General features: G+C 39.7%; 1 protein-coding gene and 1 pseudogene across 1 annotated transcript in view; one reads left to right on the top strand and one right to left on the bottom strand.

Annotated features, from left to right (window-relative positions):
- LOC103302875 (phospholipid-transporting ATPase ABCA3-like) overlaps positions 1-26787 on the top strand; it is a 289346-nt gene that overhangs the window by 84672 nt on the left and 177887 nt on the right. The window contains exons 9-11 of the mRNA XM_054714402.1: positions 20104-20277; positions 22932-23110; positions 23865-23999. Of these exons, the coding sequence (XP_054570377.1) occupies positions 20104-20277; positions 22932-23110; positions 23865-23999 (488 nt within the window). The remainder of the gene's footprint in view (positions 1-20103; positions 20278-22931; positions 23111-23864; positions 24000-26787) is intronic.
- LOC103302870 (dynein light chain Tctex-type 1-like) lies at positions 24989-25603 on the bottom strand (annotated as a pseudogene).

The following is a 26787-nucleotide window of genomic DNA, read 5'->3' on the forward strand; positions in this document are numbered from 1 at the left end:
ATTCCTAGGAGTGGGATGACTGGGTCAAATGGGAGTTCCATTTTCAGTTTTTTGAGGAAACTCCATACTGTTCTCCACAGTGGCTGCACCAGTCTGCATTCCCACCTGCAGTGCACGAGGGTTCCTTTTTCTCTGCATCCTCGCCAACACTTGTTGTTTGTTAATTTGTTGATGATAGCCATTCTGACAGGTGTGAGAGGGTACTGCATTGTTGTTTTGATTTGCATCTCTCGGATAATTAGTGATGTTGAGCATGTTTTCATGTGTCTCTTGGCCTTCCTTCTGTCTCCTTTTGAAAAGATTCTATTTAGGTCCGTTGCCCATTTTTTTATTGGATCATTTATCTTCCTTTTATTAAGTTGTATAAGCTGCCTGTAGATGTTGGAGATTAAACCTTTATCAGTGATACCATTTGTAAATATGTTCTCCCATGCAGTGGGCTTTCTTGTTGTATTGTTGATAGTTTCTTTTGCTGTAAAAAAGCTTTTTATTTTGATGTAGTCCCATTTGTTAATTTTCTCTTTAGCTTCCATTGCCCTAGGGGCAATATCGGTGAAGAAGTTCTTTTGGCATATGTTTGAGATTTTGCTGCCTGTGGATTCCTCTAGTATTTTTATGGTTTCCCGTCTTATGTTTAAGTCCTATATCCATTTTGAGTTTATTTTTTGTGTATGGCGTAAGTTGGTGATCTAGCTTCATTTTTTTGCATGTATCTGTCCAATTTTCCCAACACCGTTTATTGAAGAGACTGTCTTTATTCCATTGTATGTTCTTGCCTCCTTTGTCAAATATTAATTGAGCATAGTGGTTTGGGTCAATATCTGGATTCTCTATTCTGTTCCATTGATCTATATGTCTGTTCTTGTGCCAGTAGCAGGCTGTTTTGAGAATAGTGGCTTTGTAATACAGCTTGAAATCTGGTATTGAGATCCCTCCTACTTGATTCTTCTTTCTCAGGATTTCTGTGGCTATTCAAGGTCTTTTTTTATTCCAGATGAATTTCTGGAGAGTTCTTTCAAGGTCTGTGAAATATGACATTGGTATTTTAATGGGGAGTGCATTGAATCTATAGATTGCTTTGGGTAGTATGTACATTTTAATGGTGTTGATTCTATCAATCCATGAACATGGTATGTTCTTCTATCTGTTTATGTCTTCCTCTATCTCTTTTTTCAGTGTCCTGTAGTTTTCCGTGTATAGGTCTTTTACCTCCTTAGTTAAGTTTATTCCTAGGTATCTTAATTTTTTTGGTGCGATGGTAAATGGGATTGCCTTTTTAGTTTCTCTGTCTGTAAGTTCACTATTGGTGTAAAGAAAGGCCATAGATTTCTTGGCGTTAATTTTGTATCCTGCTACATTGCCGAATTCATTTATTAAGTCTATTAGTTTTTTGACGGAGTCTTTCGGATTTTTTATGTACAAAATCATGTCGTCTGCAAATAAAGATAGCTTTACTTGTTCTTTTCCAATTTGGATGCCTTTTATTTCTTTTTCTTGTCTAATTGCAATGGCTAATACTTCCAGTACTATGTCAAACAGGAGGGGTGAGAGTGGGCATCCCTGTCTTGTTCCTGTTCTTAGGGGAAATGTTTTCAGTTTTTGTCCATTGAGTATGAAGTTTGCTGTGGGTTTATCATATATAGCTTTTATTATGTTGAGGTATGAGCCTTCTATTCCTACCTTGTTGAGAGTTTTTATCAAGAAAGGGTGTTGGATTTTGTCAAATGCTTTTTCTGCATCAATTGATATGACTGTGATTTTTATCTCTCAATTTGTTTGTGTGATGTATCACGTTTATTGATTTGCGGATATTGTAGCATCCTTGCATTCCAGGGATAAATCCTACTTGGTCATGGTGTATGATCTTTCTGATGTATTGCTGTAGCCGATTTGCTAGAATTTTGTTGAGGATTTTGGCATCTATGTTCATGAGGGATATTGGTCTGTAATTCTCTTTCATTGTGTTGTCTTTATCTGGTTTTGGTATTAGGGTGTTGCTGGCTTCATAGAAGGAGCTTGGAAGTGTTCCTTCCTCTTGAATTTTTTGGAATAGCCTGAGGAGGATAGGTTTCAGTTCTTCCTTGAATGTTTGGTAAAACTCTCCTGTGAAGCCGTCAGGCCCCGGGCTTTTGTTTGCCATAAGCTTTTTGATGACTGCTTCAATTTCGTCCATAGTTATTGGCCTATTGAGCTGTTTAGATTCTTCCTGATTGATTTTTGGAAGGTTATATTTTTCTAGGAATATGTCCATTTCCTCCAGGTTGTCCAGTTTGTTGGAATAGAGTTGTTCGTAGTATTTGGTAACAATCCTTTGTATCTCAGCGGGGTCTGTTGTTATTTCACCTCTTTCATTTCTGATTTTGTTTATTTGGGTCCTCTCTCTTTGCTTCTTGGTGAGCCTGGCTAGCGGTCCATCAATCTTGTTTATCCTTTCAAAGAACCAGCTCTTATTGATCTTTTGTATTGTTTCTTTGGTCTCTATGTCATTTATCTCCGCTCTGATATTTGTTATTTCCTTCCTTCTGCTTACACTGGGCTTTTCTTGTTGCTCTCTCTCTAACTCTTTGAGTTGTAGGGTTAGGTAATTTATTACCATTGTTTCTTGTTTTTTGCAATAGGCTTGTAGAGCTATGAACTTCCCTCTCAAGACTGCTTTCGCTGTGTCCCATAGATTTTGGATTGTTGTGTTTTCATTGTCATTTGTTGCCATGATGTTTTTTATTTCTTCCTTGATCTCTCTGGTGACCCAGTCCTTGTTTAATAGCATGCTGTTTAGTCTCCATGTGTTTGATTTCTTTGGATTGTATTTATTGTAGTTGATTTCCAGTTTTATGCCACTGTGATCTGAGAAGATGCTTGATATAATTTCTATCTTCTTGAATTTGAAGAGACTTTGCCTGTGACCCAGAATATGGTCTATCTTTGAAAATGATCCATGTGCACTTGAGAAGAATGTATATTCTGTGGCTTTGGGGTGAAATGTTCTGATGATGTCAATTAATTCCATCTGGTCTAGTGATTCATTTAGGATTGCTGTTTCTTTGCTGATTTTTTGTTTAGAGGATTTGTCCAGTGGTGATAGTGGGGTATTAAAGTCTCCTACTATGATTGTATTGCTATTAATCTCTCCCTTGATATCCTCCAGGATTTTTTTTTATGTATTTGGGTGCTCCTATATTGGGTGCATATATGTTTACCAGAATTATTTCTTCTTGTTGGATTTCTCCCTTTAGTATTATGAAGTGGCCTTCCTTATCTCTTGTTATGGCATTTACTTTGAGGTCTATTTTGTCAGATATAAGTATTGCTACCCCAGCTTTTTTTTTCATTTCCATTTGCCTGAAAGATATTTTTCCATCCCTTCACTTTCAATCTGTGTGAGTCTGTTGTTCTGAGGTGGGTCTCTTGTAGACAGCATATATATGGGTCATGTTTTTTTATCCATTCAGCCACTCGATGTCTTTTGATTGGAGCATTTAGTCCGTTTACATTTAAAGTTATTACTGAAAGATATTTGTTTGTAGTCATATCTATTTTTGTGTCTGTATTCCTTCTTACCTGTTTATTTCTTCTTTTTACAGTATTCCCTTTAGCATTTCTTGCATTGCTAATTTGGTGGTGATAAACTCCCTGAGCCTTTTTTTTGTCTGGGAAGCTCCTGATTTCCCCTTCAATTTTGATTGATAATCTTGCTGGATATAGTATTCTTGGATTCAGTCCTTTGCTTTGCAACACTTTGTATACCTCCTTCCATTCACTTCTAGCTTGTTGTGTTTCTGTTGAGTAATCATTTGACAATCTGATGGGTGTTCCTTTGTAGGTAACTCTCTGTCTCTCTCTTGACGCCTTTAAGATTCTCTCTTTATCATTCATATTTGCCATTGAAATTATGACATGTCTTGGTGTGGGTCTTTTGGGGATGATCCTGCTTGTGACTCTCTGTACTTGCGTAACTTTTATCTTTCCCTTATCCGGGAAGTTTTCTGTCATTATTTCTTCAAATAGATTTTCTAATCCCTGCTGCTCTTCTTGTCCTTCTGGCAGCCCTATTACACGTATGTTACTTCGTTTCATGTTGTCCCGAAGCTCCCTTAGGCTTTCCTCCTGCTTTTTAATTCTTTTCTCCAATTGCTGTTCAGATTGAGCTTGTTTCTGTACCTGATCTTCTAACTTACTAATTCGGTCCTCTGCTTCTTGTAGTCTACTGTTGAAACTTTCCATGGTGTTTTTGATTGTAGCTATATCACTTTTCATTTCTTCCTGATTCTTGCATAAGTTGTTGATTTTCTCATCCATCCGATGTATAAATTCCACAACCATTACTCTAAACTCCTTTTCGGTCATGTTGCAAGCTTCAGTTTCACTGATTTCCTTTCTTGGCGACTCCACATTTTCTTTCCTCTGTGAGTTATTTCGTTTCCCCATTCTGGCTATCACCAGAAAGCTCAAGCTTCCGTTTGCGTGGACCTGGGCCATGTGCTATGGTGACTTCGCTCCACCCGAGTTTCACTGAAGTGCTCTGGCACTAGGACGTGTGGCTGCCTTTGGTTGGTGGGAACCAGACTTGCCCAGGGTCATTGTCCCCAGTGTTCCATGTGGTCTCGTGTGCACACTTAGAATCAGGGGCCCTGTCTGCACCACACTGTTGGTATGTGCCAAAAATGAGATCCTTAGCATGTGCCAGGAGTCAGAGTTTCCCTGTGTTTGCACCAAGAATCTAGTATCAGAGTCTCTGTTGCCTTGTGTGGTTTCTCATTGAGAATCACGTTCCCTGTGTGTGCATGCACCAACAATTGGGGTCACTGGCTCTTAGTGTGAATGCGCTGTGAGTCAGGGATCCCAGGCAGCTGTGTCCGGCGTGCCAAATTCCCTGAAGTGGAGCTGCGTCCTGTGTGTGCTCTCTCTACTGAGCCAAACCGGCTAGGGCTTCGCACACTCTCAAATTCCTGAAGGTGAGCTGGTTTTGTGCACTCTCCCAGATTCCCCAAAGCGGGGCAGAGTCCGTCCTACATGCCAAATTCCCCAAAGAGGAGCCCCTCTGTGTGCGCTCTAAGATTCCCCGAAGGGGAGCAGTGACCCGCAAGCCAAATTCCCCCAAATTCCCCGAAGGGGAGCCCTCTGTGCGCACTGTCAGACTTCCCCGAAGGGGAGCTGCTTATGTCCTGAGCACCAAATTCCCTAAGGGGGAGCGTGTCCCTGAGCAAAGCTCTGCAGCTTGAGCGAGGGGTGGGTCTATCAGTTACTTTGGCCCTATAGCAAGGCTGAGGGCACTCTGCAGCTTGGGCGAAGGGCGGGTCTATCAGTTACTATGGCGCTATCCGCATGCCTGCGGGGAGGGGGATAGGCTCTTTGACTCACAGAAATCTGCAGGGAAGTCTGGATTCTTGTTGTTTGTTGGTCTGAAGCTGTGATAGCAGTTCTCTGTCCCCAGTGGCTGCAGGGTCCTGGTTTGTGTCAGAAGCCAGGATCCGAGTCTCAGGCAGCTCTGTTTCTCAAGATGACGTGGTCTCCGAGTTCCACACCAGCCGCTGAGAAGTGTCTGCTTTGTGCACGGGGCTCCGCCGTCTAGGACTGCCCGGTTAGGCAGCCCCTTGGAAGACCTGCAGAATCTAACTGACCCTAGCTCATACACACACACACACACACACACACACACACACACACACACCACACACGTCTACACTCTCCTCTACGGGTTCCTCACTCACACTCTCTCTCTCCCTACCTTCCTGCCGGTCGCCATCTTTTCCCCGCCCATTTTTAATTTTTTGAGGAAACTGTTCTCCAGTGGCTGCACCAGTCTGCATTCCTACCAGCAGTGCACAAGGGTTCCTTTTTCTCCACATCCTCACCAACACTTGTCATTTGTTGATTTGTTGACGATAGCCATTCTGACATGTGTGAGATGGTACCTCATTGTTGTTTTGATTTGCATTTCTCAGATGATGAGTGACTTTGAGCATTTTTTCATAAGTCTCTTGGCCTTCTGTATGTCCTCCTTTGAAAAGTATCTATTTAGGTCCGATGCCCACTTTTTGATAGGGCTGTTTATCTTCCTTTTGTTAAGTTGTATGAGTTCCCTATAAATGTTGGAGATTAAACCCTTATCAGTGATAACATTGGCAAATATGTTCTCCCATGCAGTGGGCTTTCTTGTTATTTTGTTGATGGTTTCTTTTGCTGTGCAAAAGCTTTTTATTTTGATGTAGTCCCATTTGTTTATTTTTTCTTTAGTTTTCATTGCCCTTGGAGCTGTATCAGTGAAGATATTGCTTCGGCATATGTATGAGATTTTGCTGCCTGTGGATTTCTCTAATATTTTTATGGTTTTCCATCTTATGTTTAAGTCCTTTATCCATTTTGAGTTTATTTTTGTGTATGGTGTAAGTTGGTGGTCTAGTTTCATTTTTTTGCATGTACCTGTCCAATTTTCCCAACACCATTTATTGAAGAGACTGTCTTGGCTCCATTGTATGTTCATGCCTCCTTTGTCGAATATTAATTGAGCATAGTGGTTTGGTTCGATTTCGGGTTTCTCTATTCTATTGCATTGGTCTATATGTCTGTTCTTGTGCCAGTACCAGGCTGTTTTGAGAACTGTGGCTTTGTAATACAGCTTGATGTCTGGTATTAAGATCCCTCCTACATTGTTCTTCTTTCTCAGGATTGTGCAGCTATTTGGGGTCTTTTTTTGTTTTTATTCCAGATGAATTTTTAGAGAGTTGGTTCTAGGTCTGTGAAATAATGCCATTGGTATTTTAATAGGAAGTGCATTGAATCTATAGATTGCTTTGGGTAGTCCTTTACCTCCTTAGTTAAGCTTATTCCTAGGTATCTTACTTTTTTTGGTGCGATGGTAAATGGGATTTTTTTTTAAAAATATATTTTATTGATTTTTTTACAGAGAGGAAGAGAGAGGGATAGAGAGTCAGAAACATTGATGAGAGAGAAACATTTATCAGCTGCCTCCTGCACACTCCCTACTGGGTATGTGCCTGCAACCAAGGTACATGCCCTTGACCGGAATCAAACCTGGGACCCTCTATCCACTGAGCCAAACCAGTTTCGGCGGGATTGTTTTTTAATCTCTCTTTCTGTAAGTTCACTATTGGTGTAAAGAAATGGCATAGATTTCTTGGCATTAATTTTGTATTTGCATCTCTCAGATGATGAGTGACTTTGAGCATTTATTAAGTCTAGTAATTTTTTGATGGAGTCTTTAGGGTTTTTTATGTACAGTATCATATCATCTGCAAATAATGACAGTTTTATATCTTCTTTTTCAATTTGGATGCCTTTTATTTCTTCTTCTTGTCTAACTGCTATGGCTAGGACTTCCAGTACTATGTCCAACAGGATCGGTCAAAGTGGGCATCCTTGTCTTATTCCTGTTCTTAGGGGAAATGGTTTTAGTTTTTGCCCATTGAGTATAATGTAGGCTGTAGGTTTGTTATCTATGGCTTTTATTATGTTGAGGTATGATTCCTCTATTCCTACCTTGCTGAGAGTTTTAATCAAGAAAGGGTGTTGTATTTTGTCAAATGCTTTTTCTGCATCAATTGATATGACTATGTGATTTTTATCTCTCAATTTGTTTATATGATGTACCACGTTTGTTGATTTGTACCATCCTTGCATCCGTGGGATAAATCCTACTTCGTCACAGTGGATGATCTTTGTGATGTAATGCTGGATCCGATTTGCTAGAATTTTGTTGAGGATTTTGGCATCTATGTTCCTGAGGGATATTGGCCTGTAATTTTCTTTCATTTTTTGTCCTTATCTAGTTTTGGGATTAGGGTAATGCTGGCTTCATAGAATGAGCTTGGAAGTGTTCCTTCCTCTTGGATTTGAAGTAGGCTTGTAAAGCTATGAACTTCCCTCTCAGGACTGCTTTCATTGTGACCAATAGATTTTTGGATTGTTGTGTTTTCATTGAAATATATTTCCAGGATTTTTTTTAAATTTCTTCTTTGATCTCTTTGGTACCCCAATCATTGTTTAATACCATGCTATTCAGCTTCCAAGTTTTTGAATTTTTTTTTGTAGTTTATTTCTAATATTATGCTATTGTGGTCTGAGAAGATGCTTGATATGATTTCAATCATCTTGAATTTGGAGAGACTTTGCCTGTACCCAATATGTAGTCTATCATTGAAAATGTCCCATGTGCACTTGAGAAGAATATATATTCTGTGGCTTTGGGCTGAAATGTTCTGAAGATGTCAATTAAGTCCATCTGATCTAGTGAGTCATTTAGGATTCCTGTTTCTTTGCTGATTTTTTTTTTGTCTAGAGGATTTATCCAGTGACGTCAGTGGGGTACTCAAGTCCCCTACTATGATTGTATTGCTATCGATCTCTCCCTTGATATCTTCCAGGAGTTTTTTTTGTGTATTTGGGTGCTCCTCCATTGGGTGCATATATGTTTTCCAGAGTTATATCCTCTTGTTGTATTGACCCCTTTGGTATTATGAAGTGGCTTTCCTTATCTCTTATTATGACCTTCACTTTGAGGTCTATTTTGTCAGATATAAGTATTGCTACCCCAGTTTTGTGTGTGTGTGTGTTTTTTTTTTTCATTTCCATTTGCCTGAAAGATTTTACCATCCCTTCACTTTCAGTCTGTTTGAGTCCCTTGTTCTGAGGTGGGTCTCTTGTAGACAGCATATATTGGGGTTATGCTTTTTATCCATTCAGCCACTCCATGTCTTTTTTTTTTTAATATTTTTATTGAGGTATTATATGTGTACATATCTTACTATTACCCCCCCACCCCACACCCACACATGCCCTCCCCCCCAGAGTTTTGCGTCCATTGTTTATGCTTATATGCATGCATACAAGTCCTTCGTTTGATTTCATAACTCCCCCACCTTTCCCAAACTTTCCCTCTGTACTATGAAAGTCTGTTTGATGCTTTACTGTCTCTGTATCTATCTTTTTGTTCACCACTTTATAATGTTCTTTACTATCCCTAAATGAGTGAGATCATGTGGTATTTTTCCTTCATTGACTGGCTTATTTCACTCAGCATAATGTTCTCCAATTCCATCCAGGTTGCTGCAAATGATGAGAATTCCTTCTTTTTTATGGCAGCATAGTATTCCATTGTGTAGATGTACCACAGTTTTCCGATCCAGTCATCTGCTGATGGGCACCTAGGCTGTTTCCAAATCTTAGCTATTGTAAATTGTGCTGCTATGAACATAGTGGTGCATATATCCTTTCTGATTGGTGTTTCTAGTTTCTTCGGATATATTCCCAGGAGTGGGATTACTGGGTCAAATGGGAGTTCCATTTTCAGTTTTTTGAGGAAACTCCATACTGTTCTCCACAGTGGCTGCACCAGTCTGCATTCCCACCAGCAGTGCACGAGGGTTCCTTTTTCTCCGCATCCTCACCAACACTTGTTGTTTGTTGATTTGTTGATGATAGCCATTCTGACAGGTTTGAGATGGTACCTCATTGTTGTTTTGATTTGCATCTCTCGGATAATAAGTGACTTTGAACATGTTTTCATGTGTCTCTTGGCCTTCCTTCTGTCTTCTTTTGAAAATATTCTGTTTAGGTCTGTTGCCCATTTTTTTATTGGATCATTTATCTTCCTCTTATTAAGTTGCATAAGCTGCCTGTAGATGTTGGAGATTAAACCTTTATCAGTTATAGCATTTGCAAATATGTTTTCCCATGCAGTGGGCTTTCTTGTTGTTTTGTTGATGGTTTCTTTTGCTGTAAAAAAGCTTTTTATTTTGATGTAGTCCCATTTGTTAATTTTCTCTTTAGCTTCCATTGCCCTAGGGGCAGTGTCAGTGAAGAAGTTCTTGTGGCATATGTCTGAGATTTTGTTGCCTGTGGATTCCTCTAGTATTTTTATGGTTTCCCGTCTTATGTTTAAGTCCTGTATCCATTTTGAGTTTATTTTTGTGTATGGTGTAAGTTGGTGATCTAGTTTCATTTTTTTGCATGTATCTGTCCAGTTTTCCCAACACCATTTATTGAAGAGACTGTCTTGACTCCAGTGTATGTTCATGCCTCCTTTGTCAAATATTAATTGAGCATAGTGGTTTGGGTCGATATCTGGGTTCTCTATTCTGTTCCATTGATCAATATGTCTGTTCTTGTGCCAGTACCAGGCTGTTTTGAGAACAGTGGCTTTGTAATACAGCTTGAAATCTGGTATTGAGATCCCACCTACTTTATTCTTCTTTCTGAGGATTGCTGAGGCTAGTCGGGGTCTTTTTTTATTCCAGATGAATTTTTGGAGAGTTCTTTCTAGGTCTGTGAAATATGCTGTTGGTATTTTGATGGGGAGTGCATTGAATCTGTAGATTGCTTTGGGTAGTATGGACATTTTAATGATGTTGATTCTACCAATCCAGGAACATGGTATGTTCTTCCATCTGTTTACGTCTTCCTCTATCTCTTTTTTCAGTGTCCTGTAGTTTTCTGCGTATAGGTCTTTTACCTCCTTAGTTAAGTTTATTCCTAGGTATCTTAATTTTTTTGGTGCGATGGTAAATGGGATTGCTTTTTTAGTCTCTCTTTCTGTAAGTTCATTATTGGTGTATAGAAAAGCCATACATTTCTTGGCGTTAATTTTGTATCCCGCTACATTGCCGAATTCATTTATTAAGTCTATTAGTTTTTTTATGGAATCTTTTGGGTTTTTTATGTACAATATCATGTCATCTGCAAATAAGGACAGCTTCACTTCTTCTTTTCCAATTTGGATGCCTCTTATTTCTTCTTCTTGCCTAATTGCGATAGCTAATACTTCCAGTACTATGTCAAATAGAAGTGGTGAGAGTGGGCATCCCTGTCTTGTTCCTGTTCTTAGGGGAAATGGTTTTAGTTTTTGCCCATTGAGTATGATGTTTGCTGTGGGTTTATCATAAATAGCTTTTATTATGTTGAGGTATGAGCCTTCTATTCCTACCTTGTTGAGAGTTTTTATCAAGAAAGGGTGTTGGATTTTGTCAAATGCTTTTTCTGCATCTATTGATATGACTATGTGATTTTTATCTCTCAATTTGTTTATGTGATGTATCACGTTTATTGATTTGCGGATATTGTACCATCCTTGCATTCCTGGAATAAATCCTACTTGGTCATGGTGTATGATCTTTCTGATGTACTGCTGGAGCCGATTTGCTAGAATTTTGTTGAGGATTTTGGCATCAATGTTCATGAGGGATATTGGCCTGTAATTCTCTTTCATTGAGTTGTCTTTATCTGGTTTTGGTATTAGGGTGATGCTGGCTTCATAGAAGGAGCTTGGAAGTGTTCCTTCCTCTTGAATTTTTTGGAATAGTCTGAGGAGGATAGGTTTTAGTTCTTCCTTGAAAGTTTGATAAAACTCTCCTGTGAAGCCATCTGGCCCCGGGCTTTTGTTTGCCGGAAGCTTTTTGATGACTGCTTCAATTTCTTCCATAGTTACTGGCATGTTGAGCTGTTTAGAATCTTCCTGATTGAGTTTTGGAAGGTTGTATTTTTCTAGGAATATGTCGATTTCCTCTAGGTTGTCCAGTTTGTTGGAATAGAGTTGTTCGTAGTATTTTGTAACAATCCTTTGTATTTCGTCGGGGTCTGTTGTTATTTCACCTCTTTCATTTCTGATTTTGTTTATTTGGGTCCTCTCTCTTTGCTTCTTGGTGAGCCTGGCTAGAGGTCCATCAATCTTGTTTATCCTTTCAAAGAACCAGCTCTTGGTTTTGTTGATCTTTTGTATTGTTTCTTTGGTCTCTATGTCGTTTATCTCCGCTCTGATCTTTATTATTTCTTTCCTTCTGCTTACACTGGGCTTATCTTGTTGCTCTCTCTCTAACTCTTTGAGTTGTTGGGTTAGGTAATTTATTACCATTGTTTCTTGTTTTTTGAAGTAGGCTTGTAGAGCTATGAACTTCCCTCTCAGGACTGCTTTCATTGTGTCCCATAGATTTTGGATTGTTGTGTTTTCATTGTCGTTTGTTGCCATGATGTTTTTTATTTCTTCCTTGATGTCTTTGGTAACCCAGTCATGGTTTAATAACATGCTGTTTAGTCTCCAAGTGTTTGATTTCTTTGGGTTGTTTTTATTGTAGTTGATTTCCAGTTTTATGCCACTGTGATCTGAGAAGATACTTGATATGATTTCTATCTTCTTGAATTTGGAGAGACTTTGCCTATGTCCTAACATATGGTCTATCTTTGAAAATGACCCATGTGCACTTGAGAAGAATGTATATTCTGTGGCTTTGGGGTGAAATGTTCTGAAGATGTCGATTAATTCCATCTGTTCTAGTGAGTCATTTAGGATTGATGTTTCTTTGCTGATTTTTTGTTTAGAGGATTTGTCCAATGGTGATAGTGGGGTATTGAAGTCTCCTACTATGATTGTATTACTGTCAATCTCTCCTTTGATATCTTCCAGGAGTTTTTTAATGTATCTTGGTGCTCCTGTATTGGGTGCATATATGTTTACCAGAGTTATTTCTTCTTGTTGGATTTCTCCCTTTAGTATTATGAAGTGGCCTTCATTATCTCTTGTTATGTCCTTCACTTTGAGATCTAATTTGTCAGATATAAGTATTGCAACCCCAGCTTTTTTTTCATTTCCATTTGCCTAGAAAACCTTTTTCCATCCCTTTACTCTCAGTCTGTATGCATCCTTTTTTTTGAGGTGGGTTTCCTGTAGACAGCAGATATCTGGGTTTTGTTTTCTTATCCAGTCTGTTACCCTGTGTCTTTTGATTGGGGCATTCAATCCATTTACATTTAAAGTTATTATTGATAGGTACTTATTTGACGCCATTTTTATTCTATACCCCTGTGTACCTTCTTTGCTTCCTATTTCTTTCTTTTTTTTACAGCAGACCCTTTAGCATTTCTTTCAGTGCTGGTTTGGTGGTGATAAACTCCCTTAGTCCTTTTTTGTCTGTGAAGCTCCTGATTTCACCTTCAATTTTGATTGATAGCCTTGCTGGGTACAGTATTCTTGGATTTAGACCCTTCCTTTGCATGACTTGGTATATTTCATTCCATTCCCTTCTGGCCTGATGAGTTTCTGTTGAGAAATCAGTTGCTAGTCTGATGGGGGTTCCTTTGTATGTAACTGTCTGTCTCTCTCTGGCCGCTTGTAAGATTCTTACTTTGTCGTTGGTGTTTGCCAACTTAACTATAATGTGCCTTGGCGTCGGTCTTTTGGGGTTCATTTTGCTTGGAACTCTGTGAGCTTCTTGGATTTGTGTGGGTTTTTTCTTCCCTATATCAGGGAAGTTTTCTGTTATTATTTCTTCAAACAGGTTTTCTATTCCTTGCTCAGTTTCCTTTCCTTCTGGCACCCCTATTATCCTGATGTTGTTTTGTTTTGTATTGTCCCGAAGTTCCCTTACGCTCTCCTCAATCTTTCTAATTTTTGTTTCTAGAAGCTGTTGTAATTGGGTATTTTTTTCCATCTTGTCTTCTAGCTCACTTATGCGGTCCTCTGCTTCATCTAGTCTACTCTTGATGCTTTCTATTGAGTTCTTTACAGCAGCGATGTCATTTTTCATTTCTTCTTGGTTCTTCTTCATTTCCTCTTGGTTCTTACTCATATTGTCGAATTTGTCTTCCATCCTTTTCAGCCACCCTATGATCATTTCTCTGAATTCTTTCTCTGATAGGTTGTTTGCCTCTAATTCGTTTACTTCCTTTTCTGGTGATGCCTGCTTCTCTTTCCTATGGGGGCTATTTCTTTGTCTCCCCATTGTCTCTCTTCTCTGGATGTCTGGTTATATAGATTTCTCTCTCTGGCGTTGATTTAAAGGTATAAAATACAACACAACCAGGCACAACAGACAAGGCACTGAACAGAATTGTATTCACGATATTAATAACCTCCAATAAAGGTAACCACCAGAGAAAGACAAATTAGGGAATAGGAGTGGAAGAGGGAGAGTAAAAAGAAAGAACAACAACGAAAAAAAAAACAGACAAAAAAAAAACCAAAAAAAAAAAACGAAGAGTGTGAATCTGAACTTGGGAAAAGAGCAGAAAGAAAGAAAAGAAAAAGAAATAACAGAAAAGAAAAAGAAAAGAAGAAAAAAAAAAGTAAGAGAGACAAGAATGATACTAAGAGAGAAAAGGGGAACAAACTATATATATGGGGAGTAAACTCCACTAGAACAACCACTATTCCCAGAAAATTCCAGCAACATGAGCCTGGAGATTAATACAAACTGCAACAGCAGCTAATATCAAGTGAGGCAAGGGAAAACAAAAGTAAAAAACAAACAAAAACAAAGCAAACAAAAGAACCAACCAAACCAACAAAAAGAATAATCTAAACAATCTCATAAAAAAGCATAAAAATTCAATCTAATCAACATTCAAGCAAACAACAACAAAAGGCCCGAGAGAAAAATAATTTTTTAAAGGTAGCGTAGAGAGAGGTTTGTATGGATTTGGAGCAGGGGGTTGGGAATTAGATATATAAGTAGGGTGAAGTTTTAGCAGGGAGTAAACTGAAAAAGTAGGGAAAATCTAAAGCCAGAAAGGGATAAGATAAACTGGGACCAAAAGGGTAAAGGTTAGGAGAGTGATGGCATAATGTTAGCTTTGAGATAGGGTAAAGCGATTGTAAGGGAAAGATGCAAATCGAATGTAGGACACTAATCCAAAAATAAAAGAAAGAGAAAATCAAATGACATTAAAAAAAAAAAAAGTAAAATAATAGTAATAATAGTGCTGATTGAAAATAAAAATGTAATAATTAAAAAGGTGAAAATCAAGTGAGGAAAAAGAAAAAAATATTAGTTTCTTAAGTAAAAGATGCAAAAAATGAAAATAAAAAAATATGAGAATAAAAAATTTAAAAAATTGAAAAAAGAATTGAAAATTAAAAAATAGGAAGACTAAAATGTGCAGTAGCGGCTGTCATTCACTTCCTCTATTATTCTGTTTGTTACGCCTTTTTCCCAGTCTGGGCGGTATTTCAGTTCAGCTTCATTTCAGGGCTCCTCAGTGTTGGAAGCCAGTCCTGCTTTTTAAGCCAGCCCTATCTTAATTTCTCGTATTTATTTTTGATTACACCAGAGACAATTAGCGTTTCAGCCCCTGGGTGGCAGTGTTTCTGAATTGACTTCCGGGCCTCTCTAGCTCTTTTTTCTTTTTTTTTTTTCCCCTTCTATGGCACTCACTACCGGTTTGTGGAGATGTGCGCCTCAGAGCTGCCTCTCTGATGGTCACATGCAGCTCTGGCCCCAGGTTCCGAAAAAACACCTTCCCCCTGCAGTCTTTCAGGGTTTCCACCTGGGTTTACCTCTGTATTGGGCTTAGCAATCAGAGTCGGAAAGAGCCCAGGTGTGCGGACCGTGGGTCTGTGCCCCAGACTAAGGAGCCTGCACTCCTTTGAAAATTCTTAGTCTGACCCTCCTCGTCAGATTAAAATGAGTTGCTTTCAAGAGGTCACTTCTGTTAGCAGCTCAGAAGACCCCCCTCCTCATTCACGGATCACGGCAGTTCCAACTGCCGCTGATTTTTCTAGGCACAGACCTCCCGGCTCCTGCCGGTCCTGCGGCTGCCGCGCTTCCCTTACCCAGCGCCTCCCTCACCCACCGCGGGGATCAGAAACCGCAGCTTATTTCAGACAAAATCTGACCTTTCCGTGGTGCAGTGAAGAGTTTCTTTGAATCCAAATGTTTGCGCTGATAGGGGACCGGTGGTCTGGTGCTCCCAGCAGTTCAGTGTTTGCAGTTGTCGCAGAAAGTCAGGTTTCCACTAAAATCCTCCTTTCCTTGCAAGATGGCGAGGCGCCGGCGAGCCCGCAGCTCCAGGAGGGGACCCAGCCCCTGTGGGTGCTGCGCGGTCAGAGGAACACTGCCCAGCACTCCCCCGCCTTCTCCTGGAGTTTAGCTGTCCCTTGGCTTGCCCACATACACTCCCTCTGCGAGCCTCTGCTGCTCCGACTCTCCGCCCCAGGAACAGACTCCAAACCCGACTCTATTCCGTCGCCATTTTCCGGGCTGGTCTCCATTATCTCTTGTTATGTCCTTCACTTTGAGATCTAATTTGTCAGATATAAGTATTGCAACCCCAGCTTTTTTTTCATTTCCATTTGCCTGGAAAACCTTTTTTCATCCCTTTACTCTCAGTCTGTATGCATCCTTTTTTTTGAGGTGGGTTTCCTGTAGACAGCAGATATCTGGGTTTTGTTTTCTTATCCAATCTGTTACCCTGTGTCTTTTGATTGGGGCATTCAATCCATTTACATTTAAAGTTATTATTGATAGGTACTTATTTGACGCCATTTTTATTCTATACCCCTGTATACCTTTTTTGCTTCCTATTTCTTTCTTTCTTTTTTTTTTTTACAGCAGACCCTTTAGCATTTCTTTCATTGCTGGTTTGGTGGTGATAAACTCCCTTAGTCCTTTTTTGTCTCTGAAGCTCCTGATTTCACCTTCAATTTTGATTGATAGCCTTGCTGGGTACAGTATTCTTGGATTTAGACCCTTCCTTTGCATGACTTGGTATATTTCATTCCATTCCCTTCTGGCCTGATGAGTTTCTGTTGAGAAATCAGTTGCTAGTCTGATGGGGGTTCCTTTGTATGTAACTGTCTGTCTCTCTCTGGCCGCTTGTAAGATTCTTACTTTGTCGTTGGTGTTTGCCAACTTAACTATAATGTGCCTTGGCGTCGGTCTTTTGGGGTTCATTTTGCTTGGAACTCTGTGAGCTTCTTGGATTTGTGTGGGTTTTTTCTTCCCTATATCAGGGAAGTTTTCTGTTATTATTTCTTCAAACAGGTTTTCTATTCCTTGCTCAGTTTCCTTTCCTTCTGGCACCCCTATTATCCTGATGTTGTTTTGTTTTGTATTGTCCTGAAGTTCCCTTACGCTCTCCTCAATCTTTCTAATTTTTGTTTCTAGAAGCTGTTGTAATTGGGTATTTTTTTCCATCTTGTCTTCTAGCTCACTTATGCGGTCCTCTGCTTCATCTAGTCTACTCTTGATGCTTTCTATTGAGTTCTTTACAGCAGCGATGTCATTTTTCATTTCTTCTTGGTTCTTCTTCATTTCTTCTTGGTTCTTACTCATATTGTCGAATTTGTCTTCCATCCTTTTCAGCCACCCTATGATCATTTCTCTGAATTCTTTCTCTGATAGGTTGTTTGCCTCTAAATCGTTTACTTCCTTTTCTGGTGATGCCTGCTTCTCTTTCCTGTGGGGGCTGTTTCTTTGTCTCCTCATGGTCTCTCTTCTCCGGATGTCTGGTTATATAGATTTCTCTCTCTGGCGTTGATTTAAAGGTATAAAATACAACACAACCAGGGACAACAGACAGGGCACTTTCCGTGGTGCAGTGAAGAGTTTCTTTGAATCCAAATGTTTGCGCTGATAGGGGACCGGTGGTCTGGTGCTCCCAGCAGTTCAGGGCCTGCAGTTGTCGCGGAAAGTCAGGTTTCCACTAAAATCCTCCTTTCCTTGCAAGATCCACTCCATGTCTTTTGGTGAGATGGTAAATGCACCAGAAGACATGGTGCATTTAGTCCATTTATGTTTAAAGTTATTATTGATAGGTACTTGTTTGTAGTCATTTTTATCTTAGTTCCTGTGTTCCTTCTTCCCTTTTTATTTCTTCTTTTTACAGCAGTTCCTTTAGCATTTCTTGCATTGCTGGCTTGGTAGCAATAAACTCCCTTAGCCTTTTTTTTTTTTTTGTCTGTGAAGCTCTTTATTTCCCCTTCAATTTTGAATGATAGCCTTGATGGATAGAGTATTCTTGGATTCAGTCCCTTGCTTTGCAACCCTTTGGGAATTTCGTCCCATTCCTTTCTGGCTTGATGTGTTTCTGTTGAGAAATCATTTGATCATCTATTAGGAGATCCCTTGTACATTATGTTCTGTCTCTGTCTTGCAGCCTTTAAGATTATCTCTTTTTCCTGAATGTTTGCCATTGTAATTACTATGTGTCTTGGTTTGGGTCTTTTTGGGTTCATCTTGTTTGGGACTCTCTGTGGTTGTGTCACTCTTTTCTTCCCCACATCAGGGAAGTTTTCTGAAATTTCTTTAAATAGGTTTTCTAACGCTTATTCCTCTTCCTGTCGTTCTGGCACCTCTATTATTCATATGTTGGTTCATTTCATGTTGTCCCAAAGCTCCCTTAGGCTCTCCTCCTGTCTTTTAATTTTTTTCTCTAATTGCAGTTCAGTTTGGGTGTGTTTTGCTTCCCTGTCTTTTAATTCACTAATTCGGTCCTCTGCTTCTCCTAGTCTACTGTTGAAACTTTCCATGGTATTTTTTAATTGCAGCTATATCATTCTTTATTTCTTCTTGATTCTTATATAAGTTGTTGATTTTTTCATCCATCTGGTTTATGAACTGTTTGACCTTTATTCTGATTATTTTTCTGACATATGTACAGATGGTGCCATAAACATGACTGGACATCTTTCAGGAATTATTGCAAAGGTGAAAAATGTTGGTCCCCCAGACATTTTGTCTACATACTGCATTGTACATTGTGAGCAATTTGCAGCAAAAAAAACTACACGAAGTATTATCAGATGTTATTAAAATTATGAATGCAATTTGACACAAAGTGCTTGATTCTTGAATATTTGAGGCACTTTGCAAAGAAATGGGTTTTCAGTATATTCGCCTTGTTCTTCACAAGGAGGTGAAATGGCTGTCAAGGGGCAAGATACTAACACAACTGTTCGCCCTGCACAAAGAAGTCAAAATATTTTTCTAGCAGCAAAATAATCCGAAATTACAAGTACTCTTCTGTGACGATGAGTAGCCAAGCTTGCATACCCGGAAGGTATTTTTTCACTGTTAAATGAATTAAACATATCCTTACAAGGACAACTTAAGGACGTGTTCACACTACGAGGTAAAATAGATGCTTTTCAAAATAAAATATTACTGTGGCAAACGCAGTTGGCTGAAGATCTGCAAATGTTTTCAAGCTTTGAGGAATATGTGAGAGAGCACTATGTCAACCAGCAGGTGGCAACCGTTGTTCAACTGCACCTACAATCACTCGCAGAGCCTTCTGGTCGTTATTACCCAAAGAAAGAAGATCCCAGACATGGCAAAACATGGATAATAGATCCATTTGTGGCAAACATTGAAGATAGCAATTTCAGCACGAATGAAAAAGAAAGCCTCATTGATCCATCATCCGACGACTGTCTCACAGCTAAATTCCAGTCATCCTTATCAAGACCCCATTTTTGGATCTCCATTAAAAATAAATACCCATTGCTGAGTGAAAAAGCAATGATAGTTTTGATTCAATTTTCAACAACATATTTGTGCGTAAAAACATTTTCATCTGTCACAGCAATTAAAACTCAGAACCGGTTTCAGCTTGAAATAAATATGGCTCTCCGTCTTGCAGTAATGTCATTGGAGCCAAATATACATAAACTTATTTCAAGCAAACAGGAGCAAATATCACACTCTAAAATTTTGTAATACTTAAATAAGCTTCAATTATTTTGTAAAAATTAAACTTACTTTAACAAATTTGTTACAATTATACAACCTTCAAAGATTTTATTATGATTAAGTATTTATAATGCTGTTATATAGGTACATTTCAGATTAATAAAATGGAAGTTCTCTGATCATTATTTTACAATATATTTGTCTTTTTTAAGAAAATCATATTAGTGGTCTGCAAGATTTAAAATTATGAATTTAGTGGTCCGTGAGGTCTGAAAGGTTGGTGACCGCTGATCTAGGTATTTTCTGATTATGCCAATGATAATATTTACAATATTTTATGTTGAGTGATAATAAACATGTAAATTTCCATTAAAAGCTGCAATAGTCATAGTTATTGAATATCTAATGATAAATTTCCATTAAAAGTTGCAATAGTCATAGTTATTGCATATCTAATCAAGAAAAAGTACTGTTTTAACTTTTACCTTTTATTCATTCAAAAAATACTTTTAAGCACTTAATAAGTGTCAAACATTTTACAACGTGCTGAGGAAGTCGTGGTGAGCGAAGCAGACCAATGTCTATTCTCAATGTGCTCCTTTTAGGACATTCATAATAAAACCAAAGCATTTGAATTTCAGCTTTTCAGTTATTTAACTTGACCTTATTATTTCTCTCCTATGGGCAGCACACTTGGCTATATCTCTTGGAGGCTTCATTTACATAATCAGCTACTTTCCAGCTCCCAGGATCTCTTCAAGTTACGCACAGATGACACTCACCCAGAAGCTGGCTTTTTTCCTCAGCTCAAACGTTGCAATGGCACTGGGAACCAAATACCTTGTCAGGGCAGAAATAGACAGTGAGTGTTAACCTTGTAAATTTTGCCATGTTCTCATAGGATATTCACAGTTTTAATATTACTGTCCTAAAAAAAAAATTCACACTACTTTATACCATCACCTAGAGTACATGAATTTGCACATTCCCTCCATAAATTTACTCAGGTCTTTTAAAAATTTTAAATGTCTTTATTGATTTCAGAGAGAGGAAGGGACAGGGAGAGAGGGGTAGAAACATCGATTATGACAGAATATCATTGACCGGTTGCCTCCTACGTTGCCTACTGCAGATGCAGCCCTAACCGGGGCATGTGTCCTGACTGGGAATCAAACTGTGACCTCCTGAAACAGGTCGATGCTCAACCACTGAGCCACACTGGCCAGGCCTCAGATCTTTTAGGGTCTCTCTGTACTCCTTTTGGAGTTGCCACCTTCTCTTTAGGGGAAGGAATGAAGTGACATGGGTCTGCCTTTTAATAGCTTCCTTCTTCCCTTTTCCATCAATGCAAAACTATGCAAAATCCCCTCTAGTCTGTTCTACCCCTCATTCATCTCTACTGTGCAGTGACGGCATTTTTCCAAAATTACATATGTCAGTGAACATTTTATATGAGGACGGGGTGGGGAGAGGAGCCACTGTCTAAACCAAGCATGTCAAAATCAAAGGCTAACATGGGCCAAATAAACTAGGTTTAACTTTACCTGGGCCTCAAAAAAACAAAAGCTTCAATTTTCGTAGAAATGTAGGTTTATTTCAATAGAGACATGCTGAATACAAAGGACTGAAATAAATGAGTAATCATTAACATAAAATAATAGAACATTTTAATAAAATTTAATATTTTTTCTTGAACATTAACTTACCAGCCACTAAATACCTGCACAAATTAATAAGCATAACACAAATAGACCTATTTTTCTTGTTTTCTGAAAGTGAAATATTTCCTTTTGCGCGTACCAAACAAGTCAGTCCAACAATAATGACGTGGCAATCGGCTGCTAAAATATTCCCTGCTAGTATTAGTGGAGAAAAATGGTGCGCCTGCACGTAAGCACGTAAGGGAAATGAATGCAATACGATTATAGTAACCAGTCATTAGCGAACGTTGTAGTTCATTATTAATAACTAGAGGCCCGGTGCACGAAATTCGTGCATGGAGGGGGGTTGTCCCTCAGCCCAGCCTGTACCCTCTCCAATCTGGGACCCCTCGAGGGATGTCCAACTGCCCGTTTAGGCCCGATCCCACTGGGATCGGACATCCCTCTCACAATCCAGGACTGCTGGCTCCCAACTGCTTACCTGCCTACCTTCCTGATTGCCCCCAACTGCTTCTGCCTGCCAGCCTGATCACCCCCTAACCACTCCCCTGCCAGCCTGTTTGCCCCCAACTTCCCTCCTCTGCCGGCTTGGTCACTCCTAACTGCCCTCTCCTGCAGGGTTGATCACCTCCAACTGCCCTTTCTTGCAGGCCTGGTCCTTCTCAACTGCCCTCCCTTGCAGGCCAGGTGCCTCCCAACTGCCCTCTCCTGCTGGCCATCTGTGGTGGCCATCTTGTGTCCACATGGGGGTAGGATCTTTGACCACATGGGAGCAGCTATATTGTGTGTTGCAGTGATGATCAATCTGCATAGTACTCTTTTATTAGATAGGATAGAGGCCTGGTACAGGGGTGGGGGCCAGCTGGTTTTCCCTGAAGGGCATCCCAGATCAGGTGGGGGTTCCCTTGGGGCGTGGGGCAGCCTGAGCGAGGGGCCTGTGATGGTTTGCAGGCCGGCCACGCCCCCTGGTAACCCAAGCTGAGGCCCTGGTATCTGGAATTTATTCTCCTACAATTGAAACTTTGTAGCCTGGAGCAAAGCCAAGCCTGGGGCTCCCTCCGAGGCCGGCAGCCATTTGTGTTGGGGTTATAATTGAAACTTTGTTGCCTTAAGCGGGTGGGCCCGGCCAGGGTGTGTGGAAAGCTTTGCAACCCTGGCCTGCTCTCTCAAGCTCCATTCTGCCACCATTTGTTTGAATTTGTTTACCTTCTATAATTGAAACTTTGTAGCTTGAGTGGAGGCTTAGGCCTGGCAAGGGCAGGCGGAAAGCTTGGCTTCCTCTGTTACCTAGGAAACCTTGCTCTCTGTGGCTGTAGCCATCTTAGTTTGGGTTAATTTGCATACTCGCTCTGATTGGATGGTGGGTGTGGCTTGTGGGTGTGTCAGAGGTATAGTCAATTTGCATATTTGTCTATTATTAGATAGGATTATGTGTAACAGGATATTGTAAAAATCAAGTTATGAAATTTTTGTTAAAACCTTTCTTACACACCGTTATATTGGCTGGGCTGTGAAAATATTCGTTGTGGGCCGCATGCAGCCCGCAGGCTATGAGTTTGACATGCTTGGTCAAAACCTATAGGTCTGCTTATATTTCGTGAAACTTATTTTCCTGACTTTTTAGTATATTTTATTTTTGTTTAATTTATTACTGATTATTTGTCTTTGTCATCGTAGGAGGCATATTACATGATTACTTGCTCAGATGTCCTAAATTCTAACAGTGTAAGAAAGTAGCTGAACATAATAGTAATCTCTAGGGAACATTAACTTTTTTCACTCTTTCATTATGATACACATAAAATAACTTTGTGTCAGTTGCCACCTAAATTTAATGTCTCCTGTTACCTCTTAGAAGTTGGAATTAAATGGAGTAACATCTTCTCACCAAACACGGTGGAGAACTTTGTCTTTGCCTATATACTGGGAATATTTTTACTTGATGCTGTCTTGTATGGCCTTGTGGCTTGGTACATAGAAGCCGTCTTTCCTGGAGAGTATGGTGTGCCCAAGCCATGGAACTTCTTTTTGCTGGTGAGTTGTTCTGCTTCTGTTATTGAGAGAGGCCACAGTCCTTATGGACATGATTTGTAACTTATATAAAAGGCAGCAGTAGTTAATTTTGCCCTGTCTATAATTGAGTCAATAGGTCAGGTGAAAGAATCATTCTAATTACTTCAGGCATATGAATTCACTAACCTTTTCCTAATACACTAGAAAGCCTCTACTGTATATGTAATCTGTAGTTCATGGCCTGCCATCCCAAACTTTACAATTCTTAATAATCCATCACTTTTTCAGGCTAGTGTTTCATGAGGGATTGTACTCCAGCATAATGAAGTTAACATAGGATGGGGTCTTTGGATACTAACACGGAGAAGTTTAGTTATGTTCCATATCGTGGTGCTCACCACATTTGGTTAGCCACATTTCTTCACAGCCAGAGCCATAGAAAAATGGGCAGCATGCACATCTTGTCTCCCTTCTTTTTTTCCTCTTATTATCACTGGCTTATGCATTGCTAAGAGAAGACATGGCGGAGTGATGTACTATGTTCTGCTGTGACCTCATTTTGCAGTAATTTCCTTTGGTTTCTCTCAGACAGTTATGATTAAATAGAGTTGTCTCTTTTTATGCCTTGGGGGTTCAAATTATAGCCAATTAGTTCTAAAACTTCATCTCAAGAAATGTTCTGCCCATCTCAACATAAAGGGTAGCAGGCTAAATGAGTTCCTACTGCGTTTTCTTCAGTGGTGTTTGCAATGATTACATTTTATTCTCTTCTTAGCACTCTTACTGGTTTGGGGAAAAACCAAAGAAAACAAATGAAACAAAGCAATTTTACGAGAAAATTGAAACCAAGTATTTTGAAGTTGAACCTACTGATTTGGTGGCAGGTATCCAGCTTCAACGTTTGTGCAAGGTATTGTTTCACACATCTCTTTTCTTGATGAAACTGATACTTAGTTTATAATTCATTGTAAATGTTTGTTATTGGAAATACCAAGAAAAAGATCACATGATAATAAAAGGTTATGGGCATTCTGTTTACTTCCTTTGAGAAAGATATAAATGAAATTTATACAAAATATAATAAAATTTTCTCCTTCCTCCAGAATGGTATCAGGCTTTCTATAAACTATAATTGTGGTCTTCTATGAATATATTCATTTTAAAATGTAGAGTCTAGAAGAGCGATTTTCAACTGGTGTGCCACAGTGTTTTAAAATGTGATTATTTAGGGTTTTCTGGCATTGCTAATCTTTTACTAGTCACTACAGCTGTATCTAAAATACAGACTTGAGCAAACTTCCAAGAAACACCATCCAAAGGATGTAAAGTTCCAGTATGGTGATAAACTTGACTGTGTATTCTAAAACACTATGGCCCATATCCTGATGGTGATGCAAAATTTGAAGCAAAAGCAAAAGAACTATTGATCAAATGAATATTTGCCATGAAATTTTTACTGTCAGAATCTTCATTTATCATTAATTGTTTTGTTTATTTTTTTTAATTTGGAATAATTTATTCTAACAAAAGTACAAAGTCTGGAAAAAAATAGTGTGTTTGAATGATTTCAGAGTAGAGAAAGGTTCACACTAGCAGGTTGAGTGTTTGGCACCTTTGAACAGAGATATTCAGAGTGTGGACACGTGGCAGTCCATGTTCCGACTGCCCAAGAAGGATCCATGTGACTGGGGTTCCGACTGCCCAAGAAGGATCCATGTGACTGAGGGTGTGCTGATCACAGAACAGTGTGGTCATTTGGGTTTTTCTCTGCATGTTGAGAGAGCCACAGAGAACAGACAGAGTGGGAAAGCTGTTCACTGAATTCATGGCTGGTGGTTAGAAGATCGGAGAGAAAAGTTGAGACAGAGGATAAAGAGCCTGGGAGGATGAAGAGGTCAGTCAGATGGACAGTCCGAAGGCACTGACAATGCAGTACATGGTCTCGTTTTCCCATTGCACAGTGAACTCCCATCAGTAGAGCTGTCCCAGAAACAAGAGCTCACCGTGTGTAGTCCTGCTCCATTCTTCTGCATAATTATACAGGTCACAATGCACACTGAGTGGTCAGATTATTATGATCTCTGAATGCATAATAATCTGGCCACTCAGTGTATATCCTATATAATAAAAGGATAATATGCAAGTTGTCCCCTCGACCAGAAGTTCGACCAGCAGGCAGGCCGGACAACTGTCCATGTCCCCTCCCCCTGGCCAGGCTGGCCGGACCCCACCCATGCACAAATTCATGCACCAGGCCTCTAATATATATTCACTGAGTGGCCCAATTATTATGTGTTCAGAGATCATAATAATCTGGCCACTCAGTGTATTTGAATGGTTTTCCCAGCTTGGTGAGTTGGCTTAAAGTTTGTTCTACTACATTTGTGGTCCACTAATTGACTTTGCTGTGCTGATAGGCGTTGCCACCAATAGCACTTTCTATAGCTCTTTCACAATGTTGCTCACTTTGTCAACAACAAAAGTAGTCTCTTCCGCACTCCGGTAGTCTTCCATCTTCCCCAGCATGTCGCCTCCGCTGCCCTGAGGAGAGCACACTGCGCCAGAGCACTTAGGCCCAGGCCCATCCGGCCCCACCCTTCTCCAGCCCTGCCCTTCTCCAGACCCCCTATCATTAATTGTTTTAAATATGCTGGGTATTCTGGAAAATTTCTATCATTTGGAAAAATGTTGCCTTTGCTACAACATTGAGTAAGTTTTCCATCAGATGGCTTTTCATTGGAGAAATTTAGGGATAGGCAAAATTGAGATGTAACAATTATTCTGCCACAACTGTGTTCAATAATTGCATCCTCATTTACCTCATTTTCGCTATGAAGGCAGTTCTTACCAGTATTGGTAGTACCTGTCAATAACTGTTCTTCAGACATATTCTGTCCATGATGCTGCTTTCTTTCAGCCTCAGAGGTACGTTATGGCAATATTTGGTCTTCAGACATATTCTGTCAACAATTTCAACTTCAGAATGTCAACCCAAACGTGACATCATTATCCGGCTCCCACAGCCACCCTTTGTGGGCTGAGCTGGGCTGTAGGCCGCATTTCATGCCATGGCAGCATCGGCTGCAATTTGATGGGCTGTTGCTCCGGGATGGTGGCGGGGCCTGTGTCCCACTTGGGGGAAGCCAAGTGTTGCTTTGTGGCAGTGGGTCCATGGTGTTTTTTCTCTGTGTGCATCACAGCAGCTCCTGCATTGAGCGCCTGCCCCCTGGTGGTTAGTGCATGTCATAGTAACTGTTTGGAAAGTGGGAAGGACACTTAGCATATTAGGCTTATATATATATATATAGATACCATCACCTGCAATAACGTGGGAATAGAAAGAAAATGTACCTCATGAACTGTTTGAGCTAAAGATATTTTCAGGCATATTAATGAAGGAACTGCCTGCATTTTTGTTGCCTTAAGTAAAATGTAGTTTATGTGAGAGGAAAGAGAAGCAGAAGAAAGGACTGTTTAACATAAAGGAGACAGGTATTGGTTTTGATAATTTTTAGCCTCTATAGATGGCAAATGATGTTGAAATTAAGGAGTGGTTTCCAATCAAAGAGAAAATCCAGGTCATTGTCAGAAAAACATTATATAATGTTGAAGCCAAAATGGTGATTAAAACCCTTTGTTTTTAAAATAGAAGAAGGATCTAAGGCAGTGCCTCAGAGAGCTTTTCAATCAAACAGCAT

This window comes from Eptesicus fuscus, chromosome 4, assembly GCF_027574615.1.
Source record: "Eptesicus fuscus isolate TK198812 chromosome 4, DD_ASM_mEF_20220401, whole genome shotgun sequence".
Lineage (NCBI taxonomy): Eukaryota > Metazoa > Chordata > Mammalia > Chiroptera > Vespertilionidae > Eptesicus > Eptesicus fuscus.